The sequence below is a fragment of the Aphis gossypii genome, chromosome 3 (assembly GCF_020184175.1).
Source record: "Aphis gossypii isolate Hap1 chromosome 3, ASM2018417v2, whole genome shotgun sequence".
Classification (NCBI taxonomy): Eukaryota; Metazoa; Arthropoda; class Insecta; order Hemiptera; family Aphididae; genus Aphis; species Aphis gossypii.
Window position 1 is genome coordinate 24,940,107 of NC_065532.1, and position 23,382 is coordinate 24,963,488.

Sequence of the window (23,382 nt, forward strand, 5' to 3'; positions counted from 1 at the left end):
TTGCGTAGATTATTAATACGTACCTATTTTGTTATTAATATATAAATTATTTGTTATATTTATAATATATTATATACTAATGTACAACCTATATTTATCTGTACGACTGTACCTACTATTGGACACTTGCCCATTTTTATTCATTTGAATAAACGTTATTATTATTATTATTGAATAATTTTACCCTGTACGTGTACCAATGTCGGGGCCAAAATCTGGCCCTGAATAAGTAGATATAGAAACACGAAAAAATAACAAAAATCAGAATTTAAATGTGAATTTCATTATAACAGGATAAGATGTATCTATCTTAGTACATTACCTTTGTATCAAATAATAGATAGATATAAATACTATAATGTGTTATGTGTACTTATATTTATTTTAAATATACCTACCCATCTTAAGTACCTTAAACTCTCAAGGTCTATGAATACACCTAAAGTTGAAAATATAAATCATTACAGCATTTTATATTTAAAATGTGAAGAAAACAAATTATTTTTATAAAGAATTAGCAATTACGAGTTGATGTTTGATTATATTCTAAAATCTCATAAAATCGTAATTCTATTATAAATTCTACTTTTACAATAATTTATAACATAATTATAATTTTTAAGGTAAAATTTAAAAATACTATTGATGGTACCTAGGTAAGTATATTTCTCATTAAAGAACAAATGGTTTTTAATTTTTATAATATTGGATAAAAATGTGTTACATATATTATTTTAATGACTTGTGCCTTGTACTACAACGCTCTAATTATCAAAATTAAATACTTGCTTGCGTAGTTTACACTCTACGTAGGTACCTATTCCATCTATTTCCATGTACCTATTTAATATAATAATATGTATATTACATTATATTATTTAATAATTTACGTCATGGATGAAGCATTTAGTACAAAATGTAGGCTTGCCGAATCTATAGCACTGTTTCTTGAACTTTTGAAGTCAGGGAACATCAAACAAAAATATTTTTTGAAGCGGAACCACTATATGAAAATTATACTTAAAAGAGGATACCTACGCAAAATATGATTATGAATGACAACATCGGCTATAAGCGGAAACCTCAAATAGTCTACATAGAACGCGGTCTGATCTATATAGCATTTGTTACAAATTGCAATTTGATACCTTACTTCGCAACACCTGAGAAATGAAAGTTATGTCAATGAAGAATTCGTAAGTCAACCGTACAAACGTAGGTCGTTTGTCTGCATTATATACAGATCACAGATGTGGTCATAAAGAGATCTAGAGAGTAAAATCTAGTCAACGTAGTCAATATAGTAGTTATATCAAGCAATAATTTGTAATAGGAGATATCATATATCTAGGTAAAATATAATAAAATCTATTTGTGAATATAGTTTCCAAAACAATATTACTTTATCATCATCCTATGTTGTAACTTGTAATTAACAATAGACTTTAAGGAAGCTATTCATTTTACATGTATAACTGTTTGACTTCAGATAAAGTTATAAAGATAGGTACATGGATATCACTATTTGCTTTCATCTAAAATATTCGTGGAATAGTACTATTCAACAAAATAATTTGAGTATCAACCATAAAGAACAGCGATAATAGAAGGGGGTTATAGTTGAATGCTAAGGTATATCATTTCTAAGCTCAGAAAGTGTACGAGTATCTAAGTATTTTGTAAATTATTTAATGAAATCAAAGCCTGACAACGAAAAGAGTGACACAATTTGTGAATTATTTAGTAGATGTTAAGATGTATTAGTGATGAAACTCAGGTTCCATCTGAAATGTGGGACAAGCATTGGCAAAGCTAACTTTAACCACTAATGCATGCTAGTCAGTTGGTTCTTATTTTAATTGTAGGTGTTATTATACACCTCATCTTAACATTTTTTTGTTAATAAATTTGTTTATAAAATTTGAATATAAATATATATTAAATTAACTAGATAATAAAAAAAATGTAGGTAAACTAAAATATAAATAATAACTGGTATAGGTAATAACTTTTGAGATAAATATTTTGCTTTACAAATAAAATACTCCCAATGTGTGCCAATGTAAAAAAGCTTAGTAGTTATAAATACATACAACTTTTAGTTAAAAGCTTTAAAATTAAAAATTTATTAGATATAACATATAAAATAAATATAGTTATTAAATGTTATATTATTCTGAAGATAGTATGCCTTATTGTTTTAGCATTACATTACACTGAGGACTGAGCATCTAGTTATAGCTGTTTGATCTTTTACAGTTGCATTAAAATTATTAAAAAAATAATAGTATGGATTAGCATGTAAAAAAAAAAACTCAATACATTGGTACCTATAAACTTTGATATAGCCGAAATCTGTAACATTATTAAGTACAATTTATTAAAATTGAGAAGAATGTAAGTAATATGATGACTATTTTATATTTATACACATTACTTTTATTTTTATTACAAATCCTAGATAGTAGATAGTAATAAACAAACAAAATATTAATAAAACATATTTATATTGTGTAGAAAAACATGTATAATATCACACAGCAATACCATTAAATGAAGATTAAGATAATTGTTTTCATACATTTTCAAATTTCCATCAGTCTCTCCATAGCAGTGAGTACTTCATTATAATGTTTTCCTAAAACACAAAAATTATTTTTAAATTAAACAATTAGTTTTTGGTTTAAGAGGACACCACAACTGCATGTTTTGTCTCTATTTTATACATATGTAACATAGTTATATCTTATACTCTAATAAATTTATAAACACCAACTTCTAGATGAAGTTCTCTCCTCAGGTATAAACTCATTATATGCTAAAATATCTTATTTATGCATTTATTTAAATATACTAGTGTACTACTATAGTGCTAATAACACTAAATTTGCATATACTAAGAGTCTAAACTTCATCCCACCCCTTTATACTTCTCTTTTTTTCCAATGCTAAATTAATTAAATTTATGATTATGAGTCATGTTGTTACTTGGTCAGCCATCAATAAAGAGTTTCTTTCCAGTACTTTTATTTCCATATATGAGGTTTTCTTATAATATAAATGGTTAAATAGATACTATACAATATAATTATAAATTATTATGTAACAAGTAAATAAAGTTACCTCCAGACGGGACCTTAAAATTACCGCTTATCAAACAGTCTTTAAGTTCACAGCCAGCACTGATTACAGCATCATGACATACTATACAATTGTGAAGTACACATCTGAAAATTTAAAATTTTTTTACAATTTTACAATTGTAATAAGTTATAATTAATACATAATAAAATATACTCTGTCTCATTTAAGCATGTTAGAGGCAACTTTGAACATAGCTAACATACACCAAATATTACATTTCCAGTGTTATTTATATTATTCCAACCAGCTTTTAGCTTGCATTTGAATGATTATCGAAAATGATAGCCGAAAAAAAAATTGTCAAAAGGCCTGATCTAGCAAAATATGATTATAAATTATAATTACTATGACAAAAATTTAATTTGTGTAGGGAGTAGAGACTATAAAAAAATCATACTTCAATTTTTGAAGTCAAAAATAAAATAATTAATATTTTATTGTAATTTATATGAAATACTAATAAATAAATAGTATAAACATTTAACACTCAACCATCTATTTTATCAACTGTAACAGTCTCAAAGTTGATGATGAATTGAGTTTCAGCTGTACATAAAAATTACTAAACTATCTGTAACTAATGACTTTTGGCAACAATCTGATATTATGTAGAGGATAAATTACCTCTCTTCAATAGTAACACCATTCATTAAAATACAATCAGTTATTCTAGTTTTTGGATTAATTGTACATCTTGAACCAATAGTGCTACTTTTAATGGATGTTTTCTCCATTATTTTAGTGTTAGGTCCAACAAAACAAGTTTCCTTATCAAATTGATTTGACAAAATTTCAGCTTCTGGTGAAATTTTATCTTTTTCATCCCCTAAATTTATGTTTAACTTGTGAATCTACAAATAAATGAGATATTAAATAACATATTAATAAAATAATAACCAATTACTTACTATTTTATTGATTCTACAATAATCATACAAAGTGTTTGCACGTATTCCAATATTTGAATCAGCTACAAATGCATAACATTTAATTATCTCTTCAAAGTTATATGTATTACCAAAACAAGACATCGAACGAATATTAGTTTCAATATCAGATTCTTTTGATATGTTAAAAATATCAGGTTTTTCATCTTCTTCATCTTCTATACACTTTTCATTCAATGTAATATTTTTACAATGTCTTGATAGTTGTTTTTTAACCACAAATGGAAGTAGCTCTCCTTTAAGAGTTGAAATATCACTAAAATAAATAATTAACAATTATAATCAAAAATTATATCTACATAAGTGAAATAATAAATACAAATTTAACTTACACGTCTTTTACGAGATAGTTAACTAGCCAACGTTTCATAATATACATATGGGAATCTAATAATTTAGAGCAAAGAGTCAAATTTGAACACTTATTTAGTAATGCACTACTAATTGGCATAGTTTCTTCATAATCTGAAGCTGAAGCCATTAATAAAAGTCTAGATGTTTTTGAATCATATCCAATAATATCTTTTTCTATAACATTTAAAAGTAACTTTAAATTCAGAATAATCATTTGAAAAATATTAAAAATACATTAACATTAAAAGGTTATCTTACATGTTGTTATAATTAATTTATTAAATTTCAAACAATTTGATTTTTGAAAATTGAAGTTATTTTAAAAAACGTAAAATAAAGATTACTAATAATAAACTAAGTAATAATTTATAAAAAATTATGAGTTTACCAAATTTATTCTTTGATTTAGGCCCAGGTACAGTAAAAACACATTGTTCATCTTGTGATGGTGAAAAATACAAAGATACTAAAGACGCATTATTATTTCTGTAGACATTTAAAACTTGGTGTAAATCGATATCAGTAATTAAATCACAACTAAGAACGATGACATCAGTCTAAAAAATAAACAAATATATGTATAATATGCTAAATAATTATTAAATAATACATAATACATGTATTTACTAATTTAATTATATTAATAATAAATTACTAGGATATTATCAGAGATATGTCGAAGAGAATCAGCTGTACCCCAATCCTTATCAGATTGAATCGGAACAAAACTCAAATTAATTTCTAAACCAAGTTGATCTACTTCTTCTTGTATATCAACAAGAAAATTATCTGCTACTATTATTTTTGTATCTAAAACATAATAACAAAATATGATATGACACTACAGAAAAATAACACAAGTTACAGAAGATAATTTAGTCATTTTATGACACATTTAATTGAAATTGTCATCTAATAATGGGTGCCTATAAGTAACATTTTAGAGGGGGGTCAATGTGAAAAAATTTCTTAAATGTAAGGTAATAGAGATAATAATAATATTATGGTAATATTTATTAAGCTACAAGTTTTTAATATTTTTGTCCGGAGGGGAGGGGGGGGGGCAAGTGCCCTATCTTGCCCCCCCCTCAATGGGCGCCCATGCATCTAATACACTAATATTAATTATATTTTTCTTCTATAAATGTGTTAAGAAACCTGTTGAACAGTGTTAATCAATGATTAAAGAACTCTCAGATACTAGTAAAAACAATAAACAATTGTTTTTTACTTAAAATTTGAAACCAAATGGCATTTATAACATTCATTAACTGTTGGGGTGTAAAAAATATTATAAAATATCAAATATAAACTACCTATGAAAATAGTTTTAGGGAAGTGTATGATGAATAATCACCTACAAGATTTTATGAATTTAACAACTTGAATTAATAGGTACCTATGTTATTACTTTCCCTTATGCCAGGGTTTAGTATTTCTTTTAAAATTAACTAGAAATTGAATAATTTTAACTGTGTAAGGGTGAATACAATTATGTAGATACCTATATAAACTAACTATTTACTACAACTTAATTGGTTAATATTTTAAAATATGATAATTATTATTATGTTATTAAGTTATTAAGCGAAAGCCAATTTATAAAAATCTTAATGTCTTATTAAACATAGGTATCCAGTTTACAATTATATGTGGTTGTATTTTTTTTATAAATAGGTCTGGTCAACATATACTTATACACACAACAGGTATCAATAGCCTACAATATTACCTACTCACCTCTAAACCCAGCGTTTTCGAGCAACTTGAGCGGATAGTATATCATTGGCTTGTTGCCGACTGGCAACAGACACTTGGGTTTTGTAGCAGTCATCTCGGGTATTCGAGACCCTTTTCCGGCGGCCATGACGACCGCTTGGAACTCCAACCAATTTTGCATGGCGAGTGACGAATGACGATTAACTACCTTAAAAATAGGGCTCTATAATGTCACAGGTGATACAAGTCACAATTCACACTTAATTATCGACGAGCGCGAAGTTAAAAAAGTCGCGCGTTAAGTCAAATCGCGAGATACCTACTAGCAAATCGAATCCGTCGTTTGATTGTCGGCCCACCACGGAGAATGTGTGATAAATGATAATGTACAACGCAGCTGCTGCTGAATGAACACTTAGATAACCGTTATCAGTCGCAAAGGCAACGACGCACAGGATAACTAATTAATATGACTGCGAAGCGTGAGTGAAAGGAACCAGTCGGTCCAGTCCAGTCGGGTCAGTCAGCAGCTGACTACTGGAATACTAGAACGTCTGGAACTGGAAAACTTACGATCCAGCCATCAGTCAGTCACCTCAGCATTGGCCAGTGCGGCCATACCACTGGAAAGTGTAAACACGATAATATGTGGGTTTTCCAAATGATCCAGCAAGCATAGGACATAATATTTATTTAATTGACGTTCTACCGTGTGGCGCGAGCAGAAATAATCGGGCGGTCGGCAACACTGTACACAGTTGCACCTTTCGGGAACAATGGACTTGCAGTAGTGGTCTGACTAGGGAAGAGAGAAAGCCCTACCAAGTACCAGTTCCACCTCCGACCTCCATAGATATCCGATATCCATTATTTTTATTATTGTTTGGTATATATAGTAGGTTTTTTGCCCCTTTGTACCTACACAATATTACAACTCCTCTGACCGATAACAAAGGACGGCTAAAATATTAAATGGATCCCAAGTGTTCGTGATAATCGTCGTGTGTCGTCTAGGGACGCTCCGAAACAGACAGCCAGCGGTCCGTCGCTCACCGCTCGTCGACGTCGTCATCGCCGCCGCCACCGCCACCGCTGTCATGATTGTCGTCACAGGGTGATCGGGGTCAAAAACCTCTTGTTCCAAGGGTTCAAGGTTGTTGTCGTTCCTGACCGAGAAAAGACTACGATGCGTTAGCCTGCGTAGGCCCACTGCACAGTACACACACACACACACACACACACACACACACACTCTTTAGTATTCATTCACTCACATCACACTCTCCCACGGTGCATAGCACTGTGCTACACATAAGAAAGTCGAAAGTTGGTGTGCATCCTTTGTTGTGTTTCTGAAAGCTCGGTACGCACTACCCGTCCAAACTGGCGCATCCCGTTTTGCCCAGACGTTCCGGCAACGTCCACCACGATGGAGGTCGACCACTGATTGACGATAATATGCTGGCTTTATGGCACGAGAATGATCGCTATTCGTTTGAGGACTCTGACCGCTTTGAAGAGGATTCCCTATGTACATGGAGCAGCGAACCTGAATCTGCATGCATAAACTGGAGAGGATGGAGAAAACCGACCGAACAGAACACTGAAGATGGTCAGTACACACTACCTATTAAATTATTTCTTTTCTGCTTTAAATAGGTATCCTAGTAGTTTTTTATTTATTTTATTATTTGAAAGGTTCTTTGACTCCAAGTATCTTTATACTTTATTGTGTAGCTATTTATTTACTTATTTGATCAACATCCTGATTTAGTTTAATTAGTATTCATTTATTGAAATTCCATATTGTTCATGCATTTTAATACCTATGTTAATAACTCTCTTTAAAATTAAAATATAATAGGTACAAAATGCCTACACAATTCTCTAGTTAATATTCTTATTTTTAAATTTGATAATAAGGAAATTCACTGTGATGTTTAGTATGAATGAGTTAAATAGATTCTTAAGAACATATAATTTGCAATATTATGTGTTTATACAATAAGACAACATATTATGTAGGTTGTGTCCTGAAAATATTCTTTAAAAGCTTAAATTTAAAATCCCAAGTAAAAAAATTGTAAATTGGTATTTGAAAGTTTAATTGTGTTATTTATCTATTGAATTTTAAAGTCGTCTCTACAAAAATAAGTGAGTTCCAATATTTTATAATAGTGTTTACCTTTAGGTACTTGATCTACATATTATACAGGTTATTGTATTATGTAGTAGATTTTAATTTGTTGAAACTTGAAAGCTTTGGCTATTTAGCAAGTGCTTAGTTCATTAAATGTTGTAACTTAATTTTTATGATTATTTAATTTACAAAAGTTAAATACCTAAGTGTACATTTTTCTAAAAAGTACCTAGGTAATTATAAAATATATGTATAGCCACTACATAGCCATTATGTAGATATTAAATAGTGATGAATATTATAATGCATGAGATATTTTAAGATTCAATAATTATTGATATACCTAGGTAAAAGAGAAAATTTGTATTAGCTATTAGGTATAGATAGATATATTTTAGTTAGTACCTACCTACCTATCTATTAATGACCTAGTTACTGTTTTCCGTGGTTCTGGAACACATTGATTACCTACATTTATAATTTATTATTTATAATTTAAATGTAGTACCTATTACAAGTTCTTGAGTTTTGAGTATTGACAGTTTTTCTTATATTATCTTGTAAGTAGTTGAAATAATTGTATCTATTTATCATATAAAAATTCTAAATACACATGTTAAAACAAACAAAATAGTTGATAAATAAATGATTTAAATAATATTTTAATTTATAAGATAAGTTAACTCTGATTTGTATTTGTGACCTAAATAATTTCAATATGTAGTTATGAAATTTCCCATATTAAGAAAATTTTTGTTTGATACTAATGTTTAAAATTACATAAAAACTAGATAATTTCGGTTATTTTGATTAATAATTTATATTATTAATTTCATTATTTATTAATATAAGTTAAATGGAGCTTATACGTAATATAAATTATACTAGTATAGGTACCTGTATAGGTATTATTTGTTTTACTGAATTATAAAATTATATTTTGAGAATCGTTTTGAAGACCTGTCCTAACTACAATATTGTAGTTTTGGTAAAATTATATTTACTTCCTAAACAATTTAAGTAATAAGAAACATTTTCTTTTCATTTTTCTTTTATACATTTATAATTCAATGTCTGACTAGTAGCTATTAACAATCCAATATCTATTTCACTTACTGGAGCATATTTTTTTTTTTAATAATATAACATGGTAGGTAAGTATGATAATATTAAAATGATAAAAATATAAAATAAATCAATCAATAATCACATTTAGATACTTTTATATTTATATATTCTATTATTTCTATTATAATTATTATAATACAAATGGTCAACACTGAGAAAAAATGTCCTAATTCTGTAGTTTTGCCTTATCTCATAAACTACCTATAATGCTTAAATGTATTATTATTGTACATTTTAAGTTCCAATTGTTCAAATGTTTTATCTGTAGATGTTAGGTTCACAAATTAATGGTATATGTTATGATCTGATCTATATTTCCAGGCTTCTAGCTTGTTCATATAATCTTTTATTGAATTATTTTTATCTAACATTTTCGATAAAGGTTTAGTTTTATTATTTTTTGGTAATACTAGATTTAATGCTCGATTTTATGATTAGGTGGGCGCTCAAAAAATATATTCTTTGAAATATTCCCCATTAAATTAGCCATTAGGATTTCTTTTATTTAGATAATATAATATCTAATTTATTGTTTGTTATATTTTATTTAAAATTGTACTTTCCTATGGAATTAATACAATTATTAAAATAGAAACTTAAATGATTTTAAGTTTTAACCAATTAAAAGATGAGTGTATATGTGGATTGTTTATTATTATTAAAGGAATACTTATTTACAATCTGTAATATACCTATATTTTTTTACAATAAGTCAATTTGATTTTTTTTTTTAAGGAATACAGCGTGTTCACCGATTTAGGGGACACTGAATTTCTCGGCCTGATTTTTTTGGAATAAATCTATTTTTTTTTACAAATTGATGGTATATAAATACACATTTTTCGATACGCTTCAATTTTTTTTCGAAAAATTGCGCAGTAAAAACTTTTTTTTGAATTGTAACACCTATTTTGAACACCAAATTCGGATAGGCCTATTTTTTACGCAATTTTGATGTATCAACTATGGTTCTAAATTAAAAATTGACTGAATAAGAGCCATGTCAATTTTATTAAATAATACATTTTTTGTATTATTTTTAAAAATTTGTAAAATCACTTAAAATTAATTCTTATTGGTTACTTTTTGAATATTTGTACGTATTTTTTTTAGAAGTGTTATAATATTATATTCATATTATGTTGGTCTTGTTTATGACAATTCTAAAAAAAAAAAAAAACGTACAAATATTCAAAAAGTAACCATTAAGAACTAATTTTAAATGAATTTATATAAATTTTTTTAAAATAATAAAAAAAATGTATTATTTATGGCTCTTATTCACTCAATTTTGGATTTAAAACCATAATTGATACTTAAAAATTGCTTTAAAAAAATGGACCTATCCGAATATGGTGTTCAAAGTAAGCGTTGCTATTAAAAAAAAGTTTTTACTGAACATGCACAGACCAAAATTTCAAAAAATTTTGATATGGATCGAAAAATGTGTATTTTTATACCACCAGTTTGTAAAAAAAAAAATCGATTAATTCAAAGGAAATTCGTTGTTCCTTAAATCGGTGAACACACTGTATACTGTATACTTATTTATTTTAAATTTAGAAGTAAGTTTTCAAAAGATACACACCCCACTGTCAAATTAATCAATTTGTAAAAGATGGGAGTCAGAGTTATAGATTCATTGGCTATAATATTAGAGAGTAGAGACTAGTGGATATGTATGATAGTTTATAATTTTTTGTTAAATTTGTGTATTATCTGTGACAGAAATTATTTCGATTTTTAAGTGTTTTTGAAGAGTAAGTAGGTATTAGTACTTGAATACCTTGGTGTACTTCCACTTGAATTCGGAAGAAAGACAATAAGGAATTGTCTTGATGGACAAAAATTGAGGTTTAGATGTAAGATTGAATTAACAATTATAGGGGAGCTGGAAAAAACATTGTTACTTTATAGAGCCGGTTAGTGTGACATATTATTATATTGAAAAAAGCTAGAAAAACATGAAAGAATACACTCGGACAATCATTTTTTTGTTTTCAAACAAAGAGTATTTTATCGAAAATTCGATGAATCCTGAGTTGAAAGGTGGTTTGTTCTATTAGTTATCCAGTTACTTCTGACATGAAACTAAGTTTATTGGCCTGAGTGATGAAGCTTCATTTTTTTTTTAAGTTTTTGGGTCACGTATTAGGAACACTGTATCAGATTTTCAGTATCGAATTATTATTATTATTAACTTGTGTGAGAAGCATGTTAGATTTTTTTTTCTATATTTCCTCGAGTATTTTGTTTATTTTTACACCGTACCTAGGTAAAAAATGTAAATCTTAAAGCTTTCGTTATGACATAAATGACTAGAAATAATTTTGAATCGTGTCTTAAAATGTACCTATTGACGATAAGCTAAACTTAACTCAACTTGCGATTATTACTAAAAATTTATTTTTATCTTTTTTGAACCACTTTAATTTGCTCCTTGGAATTTTAATTACTTTGTTGTAGCCCGCGTATAACAACCAAAAAATATAAGATTTAAGTTATTATATTCAATAATTTATAGTTTCTCAAAAATATGTGGGCACTCATATAGTTCGTAGTATGTAATAGTGGGGTTTTCACTACTAAAGTCTCATTATAACATAATATTATGAAATATTTTATTAATTTTATTTAAAAGAAGAAATAATTATCATCCCAATTTTTCAGTCATTTTTGTAAAAATTGTTATACGGCGTTATCCTAATAATTAAATGTTTTCCAAACAATTCCAGAGGTAGAGGGGCATATTCTCTAACTTACTCTCTCATCATTTCTTTAAATAGTCACCTGGCGGCTGGCCCCATTGCACATAGGCTGTATATTACGAACAGCGGAGCTTAGTTGGTGGAGGGGATCAATAAATATCGTACATAGTGTGTGTGTTTCACTTCTTTCATTTTTGTTATTATTTAATGAAAAATAACATCAGCTGCATTGTCACCATTTTTAAGCCTAACCGTGTTTTTTAATATTACAAAATTCAAATTAATTGTATTTGTATTAATTAATTGTATTATTTGCATTTCCTAATGTAAATAATAATAATGCCGTAGTGCATATCTATTTTTTTTTGTGTAGGTTTAATACATACTCAAGTTTTTAGTTTTTAACTTTTATAGTTAGGTATTGAAAAATCAATAAGTGTCTTGACTCTTGACGACGTCGGTTCATTTAAATTATTAAAACCGTCATTTCGTACGGGAACATTATTTTAATTACTTATAGAAAATATAGTTACTAGCTGTTAAATAACGAAAATTAATTTGATTGGTTTTGCCCACGATTATTTATTTAAAATTTATAAAACATAGGAAATAGGTAGATAAACTGGTAATTATTTAATTTTTGTAAATTAGAAGAATCGACGAACTTAATTATAATAACTATATAATCATAACTGATAAAGTAATAACTATACACACTAAAGTATCAATAACTACCCTTTTTAATTATTTGTTTTTTGTACATAAAGAGTCCACTTATTGAAAACTAAATCATAGATTGTCAGGATTACCTTTGTTTTAAAATTAGTTTTTCTTAAGAGGAATCACGTTGTTGTATTCATGTAAATGTAATATTGTATACATACTACGTAGTACATACCAAATTTATGTTCAGCAAAACTTGTTTTTACAAAGGTTTTGTACGATTTTTAATTTTTAAGTGAATTTATATGAGCATTTTTAAGTATATTTTACTCGCTCACAAATTAAAATATCGTAAAAAACAGATGTACAAACACAGATAATGTTTTTATGCATTACTTTTAAATGTGATAATAAGTCAATTCACTCTTATATTGCAGATAACTACAAAAAAATAGTTCTGATGAACGCAAATTTGTAATATTTAATATATTTTGTAAGACACAATATTATGCTGGTATTTACAAGTTTACATCGGTCTCTTTAGATAATCAATATTATTATTTGGTTATATATTATACAATTAACATTTTTATTTTTAACATAATTCTTATTCCCTTTATATCTTTCAACTCTCCCAGTACTCTCTTCAATAATTATACTTCCGTTATAATTTTTATCGTGTTTCTTTAACTTGATTCTAGTGTATTATACATTATTTTTGTATAGTTTTAGTTATTTAAACATTTTAAATTAAATTCTAATTTAATTTAATTAAAGAAATAATATCGAAGTACTATATTTATCTGCAATTCATTGTTTTTAATTGATTTTACTACTTCCCAAATTAAATTTACTTGGAAATTAAGTAAAATATCACTGAATTTAATAATAGTTGTTAATTTACTATAAATACACAATGTATAATTAAAATGTTTGCGTTATTATAATGAGATTTATTTAAAAATAGAAATACCTATAATAATTCAAAATAATAATAGGCAACTCTTTTTTATTTCTTTGATTAGAAATAAAAATTCAATTTCTGTTTTTAAATTTATAACAGATGATATAAATTATAAATAAACTTATGTTCATTTTTCAGAGCCTAAAAAAGGAGTTACAGCACTAGTTGAATTAGCTGCTCAATGTGTCGCCCTATTTTTACCTTATGAACTTGTTGAACAAGAGTTTCCACCTGTACCAGAAGAACTTCAACTTCGCATTGCCTTTTGGAGCTTTCCCGATAGCGAAGATGATATTCGCTTGTATTCGTGTCTGGCCAACTCAAACTCTGACGAATTTTTACGTGGTCAGAATTTGTACACATCAAATGCTGTTAAAGACTCTGTACAAATTGGATTTCATTTGAGTGCTAATGTTCATCATGGCGGCCGCAGCGTGTTCAATGTGGCAATTACATTTGACCGAAAAAAAATAACAACATGTAATTGTACTTGTGAACCTATGTCATATTGGTGTTCTCATGTTGTTGCCGTCTGTTTACATAGAATATATTGTGTAAGAAATTCATTATTACTTAAAGCAGAAGACGTAATATATTGTGGCTTATATTTTGAATATTCAATATACTACTTAATGTAGTTGATTTCATCAATGCTTATATATATATATATTAATATTTTATTTATTTATTACATTTAGTCGGAAGAAGTTTGTTTAAGAGCACCTGTTAGTGAGAGCCTTTCCAGACTAGAACGGGATCAACTACAAAAATTTGCACAATATCTGATAAGTGAGTTACCTCAGCAGATATTACCTGCTGCACAACGATTACTGGATTCACTGTTGTCTTCACAACCAACTGCTATTAATTCTGTAAGATTTATGATAATTCAAAAAATGTCATACTAAATTCTAGATTTTTATTACCTTGCACCTACTGATTGTTATTGGATTTTAGACTAGTGGAGCACCAGATCCAACTGCAGGTGCATCTGTAAATGAACAAACAACATGGTTTTTAGATGAAAAAACATTGCACAACAATATTAAAAAAAGTTTGATCAAATTTTGTGTTCCTTCACCTTTAGTTATTAGGTAATATAAAACATTTTATAGGTTTTTTTTTTCATTTTAATAATCTTCAAAGTTAATTAATTTATGTTTTATTTATTAGTGACGTAAATATTCTATCACAATCTGTACCACCTGCTACTGCAGAATGGGCAAATCTATTGCGTCCGTTACGTGGTCGTGAACCTGAGGGCTTATGGAATTTACTATCGATTGTAAGAGAAATGTTTCGTAGAAATGATGAAAATGCTCTACATTTATTGGAAGTGCTAACAGAAGAAGCTATTGCATGTGATCAAGTAAGGATGAATATTGACTGTTATTATTTATTTGTTTGTTTTAAATATTATTAAATTATTATTTATAGATTATGGTTTGGTGGTTTAATACAAGAGTTGCTTTACATGGCGGAGGAACTGGAGGAACTAAGCATACTGGTCCAGCTGGCAATACCAACACTGCATCTCATGCTTGTGCTTTACTTTGTGACGAAATGGTAACTCTGTGGCGTTTAGCAGCTTTAAATCCAAGTATTTCGCCTGATCACAAAACTTCATTAAAAATTAAGTTTAAAGATTGGCAAGAAAAAATATTCACAAGAGTATGTATCAAATTCATAAAATTTAACAATGTTATTTAATACATTTACTTACTTAAAATTGTAGGTGATGAAACACAGAAATTTGTCAAACACTAAATCAATAAATAATTTTCGCCAAGATACAGAGATTTTTGTGGGTTTCAAACCAGCTTGTGAAGCTTGCGACTTAGATTGGGGAGATTATCCATTAGCTGGAATCACTTATGGGACTAATTGCTGTTGTGATGATGGTTCTTGTGTGCACATTAAACGAACAGGAACAGTTACACATTTTATGGGAGACCATGTGAACTGGAATGAATGTAGTTCATCTGCAAGAGTAAGTTTATCAAAGATAAATATCCTAAATATATTTGATATTGATGTTTTAAAAAAAAAAAAATTTTTCTAATTATACTTGTAACAATAAATATCACTTATTTGAAATTTCATAATTATTTTAGGGAAATTCTACTCAAATATGCTTAGATGAATGTTTCTTGGATTTAAAAAATAATCGGCATTTGCACTTTGGAAATAGAACTCATCGATCTGAGTACCGTAGCAGATCTAACATGCCTATGATTCGCAATCATATGCCAAATAATGAGTATGTATAATTTAATTAATACTCATTTTTTGATAAATTTAATTAATTACAATAATATAGAAATAGAGCAATGACAAATGTTTACTGGGTGCACATGCCAAGAAATATATCATTACCTCCACCAGATGATGAAAACGCAAGCAGTAATACTACTAGTCCCGAAGAATTTTCAACCAATGAGTCTTTAAGTGCATCAGCGAGTTGTACAAGTAAATTATTTCATTTTATATTCTAGATTTTAAATTAAAAAATACATGCTTCTATGTTTGTTTAATTTTAGACTTCAATGCATCTGCAAGTTCCTCAGCTAGTACCCAACCTAGTACTCCTCATCAAGTCAATAGTACATGTAACACATCATCTGAAAGCCAGAGCAGTGATGAAGGTGACCGAACAGCTGCACAAAAGTCTACTTCTTCCCAGACTACTCCTCCACCAGATGTTGATGAATACAATTTCCTTTACTATTATGACCCAAAACATTTGGCATCAACATCGTCAGACTCAGTAAAAAAAACATCTGATGATCCAATACCATCTACATCCAAAACGTCTGCTGCACCTATTACTCCATTGGTAAAATTAGATGCAGAGTGGGAAACAATGTTTGCAAGAGCAGAAGGATTGTATGGTTATGGTCATACAAATGAAGCTTGTATACTTTGTGTAAAACTTGTTGACCAGTTTTTAAAAAATCCACCTAATTTTATAATTGAAATACCACCATCAATGATAAAAGGAAAAAGAAAAAAAGTATATATTTAATATATTAAAATTTATTTTCTGATCTTAATAAATTAATAAATTATTATTTTATAATTTAGATTAATCCAGTCAGCCATCATTTGTCTACATTAGCATCAGAAATTCTACAAAAATGCTATTTTTTGTGTTCTGTTTTGGCCGAAAGAAAAGAATATTATTTACAAGCATTTAAAATTGGTTTATATGGATTGGAGATGCCAAGACTACCAGCTAGTACAAAGCCTTTAGAAGTAAGCTTTCTATTAGTAATAGAGTTTAAATTTTCTATTTTTACTGATCAATCGTATTGTATGCTATATTCTATTCTATTTGAAGTTTCATTCAAAAATTCCATTTTTGTGCATGCATACTGAACTGTCTGAAAATTCAAACTTTAAATACAATGTGTTAAGTGCTCTGTAACTGGTTAGCTGTTTTCTTCATAGATATAGATAAATTTAACTATAAAATGTATATTAATATTAAATTGTATATATATGAATTATGCATACATTTCATAATATTTGTAAAATTAACAAAAATAAAAGCTGAAGTAAAAATTTATTTTTTAGGTAAAAATGGCTCATCAAGAAGGGGAAATTTTAAATCATTTAAAACGCATGTTGCCATTAGGTAAGGAACAAGTGAGCATTCTCCAAAATAGAGCAAAACTTTTGCGTGAAGGACAATACAAAACACGTGGTGAATCATTATTGCCATTAAATCTGGCTTCATTAATCTTTGAATGCTTGGCAATGTGTCAGTCGCCTATGCAAGATAAAATTGCTGATGAAACTTTAGGTTTTGAAGCATCTGTAGCCGCTTTAGGCATGAAAGCCAACATTAGTGAAGCGGATCATCCATTGCTCTGTGAAGGAATTCGCAGACAAAGGTGTGTGCTAGTATCTTTAATTATTCTCATTTATTATTGTTTTCAATAAATTAAATTAATACATAATTTTAGAGGTGAATTGGCAACAAACATATTAATCCGTTACAAAAATAATCCTACACGTTTGGCTCTTGCTATGGACAAACTATTAGATAGAGAAGTTCATCCTTTCTTACAGTCGGCAATGGACGCTTGTTGGTATCAAATAAGAGATCCTAGGAATTTACCATTAATAGCTATGAAGAATGTTGCAAACAGTAATATTCATAATCAACGTTAGTACATATTTATCCATATTATTATTAATAAAATTAATCTATTAAAATTGTTTGCTTGAATTTGTAGCATTACAATGTTATAATCCAAATGTAACCAGTGTACCTGGAGAGTTAGACACAAACATAGCTGTTATGACGTTAAATCCAATACCACCTCAAACGTCTAGTAGTTGTAATATAGGATTGTCCTCTCATAGAAAAGATAATAACAGGTAAACTATTAATTTATATTTTTATGATAAATTAATGTTATTGTTAAGTGTTTTAATGTTACATTTAAATAACTCTTATTTTAGATATAAAAGTAGTAAACGTTTATATCCCAGTCAACCAAACCAAGCTTCCGAAGCTAATGCTCACCATTTATTTGAATTGGGTAAAACCATTCTGAGCAAAGTAGGCGGACCAATACAAACTACAGTATTTTCACAACCTCCATTACCGACCCAACCACATCGCGCTCTACACATGTGTGCATTCCAATTGGCCTTGTATTCTTTGGGTCTTCTCAACCGTGTTACACCAAACTGGCGAAGTCGTAATTATTCATCTCAAGTCACATGGATTGCTGATCATGCAATGGAAGTAGGTGCACCAGCTACACTGTTCTTACTAGGTACATGGGATGGTCATTTGACTCCAACCGAAATAGCAAATATTGCTGATAGAATGTCTAGAAGCCATGAACGTAATACTGTTGAGGCAGCAGCACAATTAGCATTGTCGTGTTTAAAACATTCAGTTGCTCTCAATCCAAACGAAATAACAAGAGCTATAGTACAGGTAACTTATAGTTTTATCATTACTAAGAGTTTCTATCATTACTAAGAGTTTCATATATTTATTTAATTTTTGCTATTTAGTGTAAAGAACAATCTGATCACATGATGGAAATTGCTTGTCTGACTGTAGAAATGGCAGCCAAAGGTGGAGGAGTTTTTCCTGAAGTTTTATTTAGTGTAGCTAAACACTGGTTTGACTTATATATGAGGGTATGTGTTCTTGATTTGTTTGAATAGAAATCTATTTTAACTATGTTCCTTTTATTTATGCAGAATTCTAATCCGGATGAGGATAATTACATGCTTCAAGTTGATCCCAGAGAGGAATTCAAATGCCCTTATGTTTATCAAACCAACTATTCAATGTCAGTTGATACATCTCAACAACCACCACCTCCTCTTTATGCCCATCAGTTGATGGTGCCACCACAAACATCACCAGCTCATCTGTACCAACTATCATACTTTCCTAACCAATCAATGCCTCAAAATTCACCACCACTCAATACCCAACAGCCCAATACAGTAATGTACTATCCATATCCATCTGCACCTACGTCAAATCAATATTCTCAGTACTATTCTCCATATATACAAGTAATTAAATAAATTTTCATTATTTATTATATTTGAAATTAATTAATGCACACACAAATACATGTAAAAAATACTTAATACTATTGATTGACTTTTATATAAATTCAATGGTTAAATTGTTTTTTTTATTTAAGAATCCTGTACAATATCAGAATGCAAATCCTCAAAGTCAACCACAGCAAGGACCCCCACAATATTTTGTTCAGCCAATCAATCAAAATAGTAATCAAATTAGAAGTCCACCGCAACAAGCACAAGTATACATTTAGTTAAATTAAAAAACACCATACAATAACTAAAATTGTTGTAATTTAATTTATTCATGTAGGCAAACCATTGTCCACCGCCAAATTACAGACAAATTCATCATTTGACGTCTGCATACCGTGTTGGGCTATTGGCTCTAGATACGTTGGCTAGACGTGTTCATGAACCTAATCAGGCAAAGTATTCTAGAAATCCACCTTTCAGGGAAGACATACAGTGGTTATTGCGTTTGTCGAAAAAACTAGGTATGTATTATAAATTTGGTTGACTTACATGTATCAATATTTTTTTAAATAAAATGTATATAATTTTTATATCTCATTTTTTTTTTTTAGGACCTAATTACACTCAACAGTTTTGTTTGGCTGTCACTAACAGCGTAGTGAATCCTTTCACACTACACGATGTAGCAATGGAGGCTGTTATGTACATGGGACATTTTAATCCTAATCCTACTATGTGCCCCACCTTAAGTCCCTTGGTTGAAAAATGTCATTCTATGTATGTGTTATTATTACATCATTTTATATTTTTATAAACAATATGCTGTTTTGAATTGATTAGTTACTAACCATATATTATTTATATACAGGTATATTCAACTTTTACATCAAAAATTATATCAGTTATCATCAGCAGATTACGAAGAGTATGTCGGAATACTTTACTCTGCTTACGGTGCATTTGCAATGACACCAGAAGGTGGTAACATGTTCAAGGACTGGTTACAATCTGTTAGAAGGTAAACAATATTTAAATTGATTTGGTATTTAAAATTTAATTTCTGATTTTCTATTTCTTTTTCAGATCTAAATCATGTAAAAAAGAACTATGGACAATGATAACAAATATGCTTCCCACTACATGACATTGGTGTTCTGAAGTAGTTATATTCTCCGAGGGCCACGTTTCGCCCTAAACAACGATAACATAGCGATTTTAGATTTTTATTTTTCTTATTTTACTATTTTTAAACAATTATACACAGTTTAAACAAAATGAAAATCTCCAATGATTTTCTATATTCGTACTGTGTTGACCTAAACCTATGATATAACAAATTTTTCAAATGTGTTAGTTAATTTTTTTAATTCTTTTTTTTTTTTGTTCACCTAGCTAATTTTTGTGAATTATATTTATATATTATCATTAATATTGCGTTTACTCACATTTGTCTTTTTCTTACATTTTTTCTTTTCTTTTTAATTATTTTTAATATTATTATGTTGATTTTAATTTCTTATTTTTTATTTAACTGTGCGCGCATTAAGTCCGATACACTGTATAAGCATAAGCTGAATATTATAATAAGACTGTTTTTTTATGTACTCAACACGTTCAAGTATTATTAACATCATAGACTAGCTTATGTTTAAGGCTTAAATTAATTTAAAAAAAAAAAAACAAAGACTTACTTAGGTAATTTTATTTGCAAAGAAAAGTTTTTGTTTGTCTTTCATTCCTCCCCTGTTCAGGACTACTTACATAAACAATATATGAGATCTCTAGGCTATTTACACGACTGATGGCAACACAAACGTAGCTAATTTTGTAATATATTTTTTGTGTTACCATCACCCTCGTTAATTTTGTCAAAAAACATTCACTCTTGATCTATTCAATCAATTTTTTAGTACTAGTGCATTATATTAAAATAAACAATTATACTTATTATTTTAGTACATATATATATATATACATACATTATTTATAAAAATATATATCCTCTTTTGCGGTTTTTGTCAATTTATTATAGACATTAATAGATATTGTGTGTAACTTTAAATTAAAATGCTGGAATTAAATATTTTAGATAAAATATATGAACAAATATGATTTTTACATAATTTGGTTTAACAAAATTTGTATTTTTGTGCTTATTATTAGGATAAAAATATTAAAAAATGTAGGTGACATGGTTTTAATAATCAAATTTAGAGCCATGGTTTATTGTATTAGTTGTATAAAGTAAAGTATGATGTTTGCTCTCAATATTTATTACTAATAGGTAATATTTTATCGTTTTGATTACGCTTTCAATTATTTGATTTTGTAACTTCTTTTATTTGAGTTGTAATTAGAATATAAGCAACATCCGACCGCTCACTCACCTGTGCTCACCTTAGTACTTAACTAATTACAAAATTTATAAACTAATGAATTATAGAGGGTATTATGAATAAAGTATATTATATTTCTTCAAAAATAAATTATGATTCCCACCATGCAGTGTAATTGAATTTAAAATGTTAAAACAAAATAAAAAAAAACATATTTATATATATATATATACATTAAACTAAACTTCCCATAATATTTTTAAGAATTAATTGTAAACAATATATTATTATAATATATATAAAATCATTAGTTATTGAATGTATTATTTTATAAGAACAATCAATTTTAATTTTGTCTTTATTTTGTGATTTGTGGAACTATAATATCTAACTCGTAATATTACATTATGTGTTAATTATATATTTTTGATTCATATATATATTATTTAGTATATTGTATATATATATGAATATTTAAACAAAATAATAAATATAAATTTATATATTAGCCTTTAATTATAATATAGGCAAAAGTAATATTTAATATTGTTTTTTATTATTATTTATTTTTAACTTCATTGTTTAATTTGTGAATTAGGTGGTTTATGTCTTATACATTTGACACTGTCTGTCTTAGCAAACAGATATTATAAGTACCAGTGGCGAATGCTGACTCTGATGTATGGGCATGCTTATTTATCATAATGTATTATAGTTTTATTTAAATTATAATTAATAAATAATACACAAATTTGTATTAATTTATAAATAAGACTTTAACTTAATATATATTATATACAATAGCACTTACTTAAATAATACTTTAATAATTGTAATTGAGACTTGATTAACTCTTTTAACTAAAATAAAAAAAATTGTCATTTACTCGTGCATGTAAATTTTATAAATTACGTTGACGAAGCGCAACAGAATGAGCATGCCCCGGGTGATTAATTCGCGGCTGCTAGTAGAGGGGGTCTCGGAGTAACTGTTTTTTTTTTTACAGCAATAACAAGGGTCGTACAGCTTGCGCACACATCTATCGCATGCTCTGTCATTAAATGACAAATGTTAGAATAAAGATAAACAAAGATACCTAAGTATGACAGAAATAAATGGATTAATGTAACACATTTTATTTCTTTTAAAATACGTAATATATTATTGATTATAAAATAATTTTTGTATTTTGATTAATAACGTTTTTATTTCTAAGCATTCGACGCATGCTTAGCATGCCTGGAGAATTCGCCACTGATTTAAACTCATGCAAAACAGCTCATATTCTTTAGACAGGTACACGTTGTGTTGTGTCTATAAATCTAATGAATCAACTGATCTCTAGTTTATGTAAAAATATCACTTATGTCACTGAGAAGTGTCTTTTTCTAATTTAACTTAAATCGATTCAATAGAACGGAAGTTACGATTTTACGATTTTTTATTTCTGAGCATGCCTGGAAAATTCGCCACTGTTAAGTACTATTTAATATTTCAAGTTTCCTTAAAATTATAATTAAATTTATATATTATGTTACAGTAAATGATGCTGCACATCAAAATGTTATTTTCTAGTAAATAACAATATAGTTACCTGACAAAATAGTAAGTATCGTGATTTATTATTTTTTTGGTTAGATTATCAATAATTTCTACACTCGATGGTAAATGTTATAATATTAATAATATTATAGGCGTGCGTACAGGAAGGGAGGGGCGGCCCCTCCCGGCCTCA

At 28.2% G+C, this 23,382-nt stretch overlaps 2 protein-coding genes across 4 annotated transcripts; one reads left to right on the forward strand and one right to left on the reverse strand.

The window, feature by feature from the left end:
* Positions 1–2,488: 2,488 nt before the first annotated feature.
* LOC114127621 (translation initiation factor eIF-2B subunit gamma) lies at positions 2,489–6,745 on the reverse strand. Of its 3 annotated transcripts, none has more exons than XR_007604702.1 (9): positions 6,186–6,745; positions 5,101–5,255; positions 4,834–5,002; positions 4,424–4,619; positions 4,053–4,347; positions 3,769–3,995; positions 3,298–3,453; positions 3,124–3,227; positions 2,594–2,638 (listed from the first exon to the last, which is right to left on the reverse strand). XR_007604702.1 is itself a non-coding variant. In XM_027991910.2 (8 exons), exons 1-8 carry the CDS (start codon positions 6,343–6,345, stop codon positions 2,586–2,588), a joined length of 1,359 nt encoding a protein of 452 aa, XP_027847711.2. In that variant the 5' UTR covers positions 6,346–6,741; the 3' UTR covers positions 2,489–2,585. The 3 variants fall into 3 exon arrangements, 1 of the variants encoding a protein (XP_027847711.2); XR_003592696.2 differs by having other exon boundaries at positions 3,298–3,458; XM_027991910.2 differs by lacking the exon at positions 3,298–3,453 and having other exon boundaries at positions 2,489–2,638; positions 6,186–6,741.
* Positions 6,746–6,785: 40 nt separating this feature from the next.
* On the forward strand, positions 6,786–22,826 carry LOC114127620 (zinc finger SWIM domain-containing protein 8 homolog). Its single transcript, XM_027991909.2, has 22 exons — positions 6,786–7,776; positions 13,906–14,321; positions 14,466–14,639; positions 14,725–14,861; positions 14,941–15,136; positions 15,205–15,438; positions 15,503–15,757; positions 15,882–16,027; positions 16,088–16,236; positions 16,308–16,780; positions 16,852–17,022; positions 17,344–17,663; positions 17,736–17,938; positions 18,009–18,153; positions 18,238–18,724; positions 18,805–18,933; positions 18,997–19,320; positions 19,455–19,577; positions 19,649–19,832; positions 19,923–20,088; positions 20,180–20,329; positions 20,395–22,826. The coding sequence occupies exons 1-22, from the start codon at positions 7,623–7,625 to the stop codon at positions 20,453–20,455; spliced, it is 4,797 nt and encodes a 1,598-aa protein (XP_027847710.2). The 5' UTR covers positions 6,786–7,622; the 3' UTR covers positions 20,456–22,826.
* Positions 22,827–23,382: the final 556 nt, after the last annotated feature.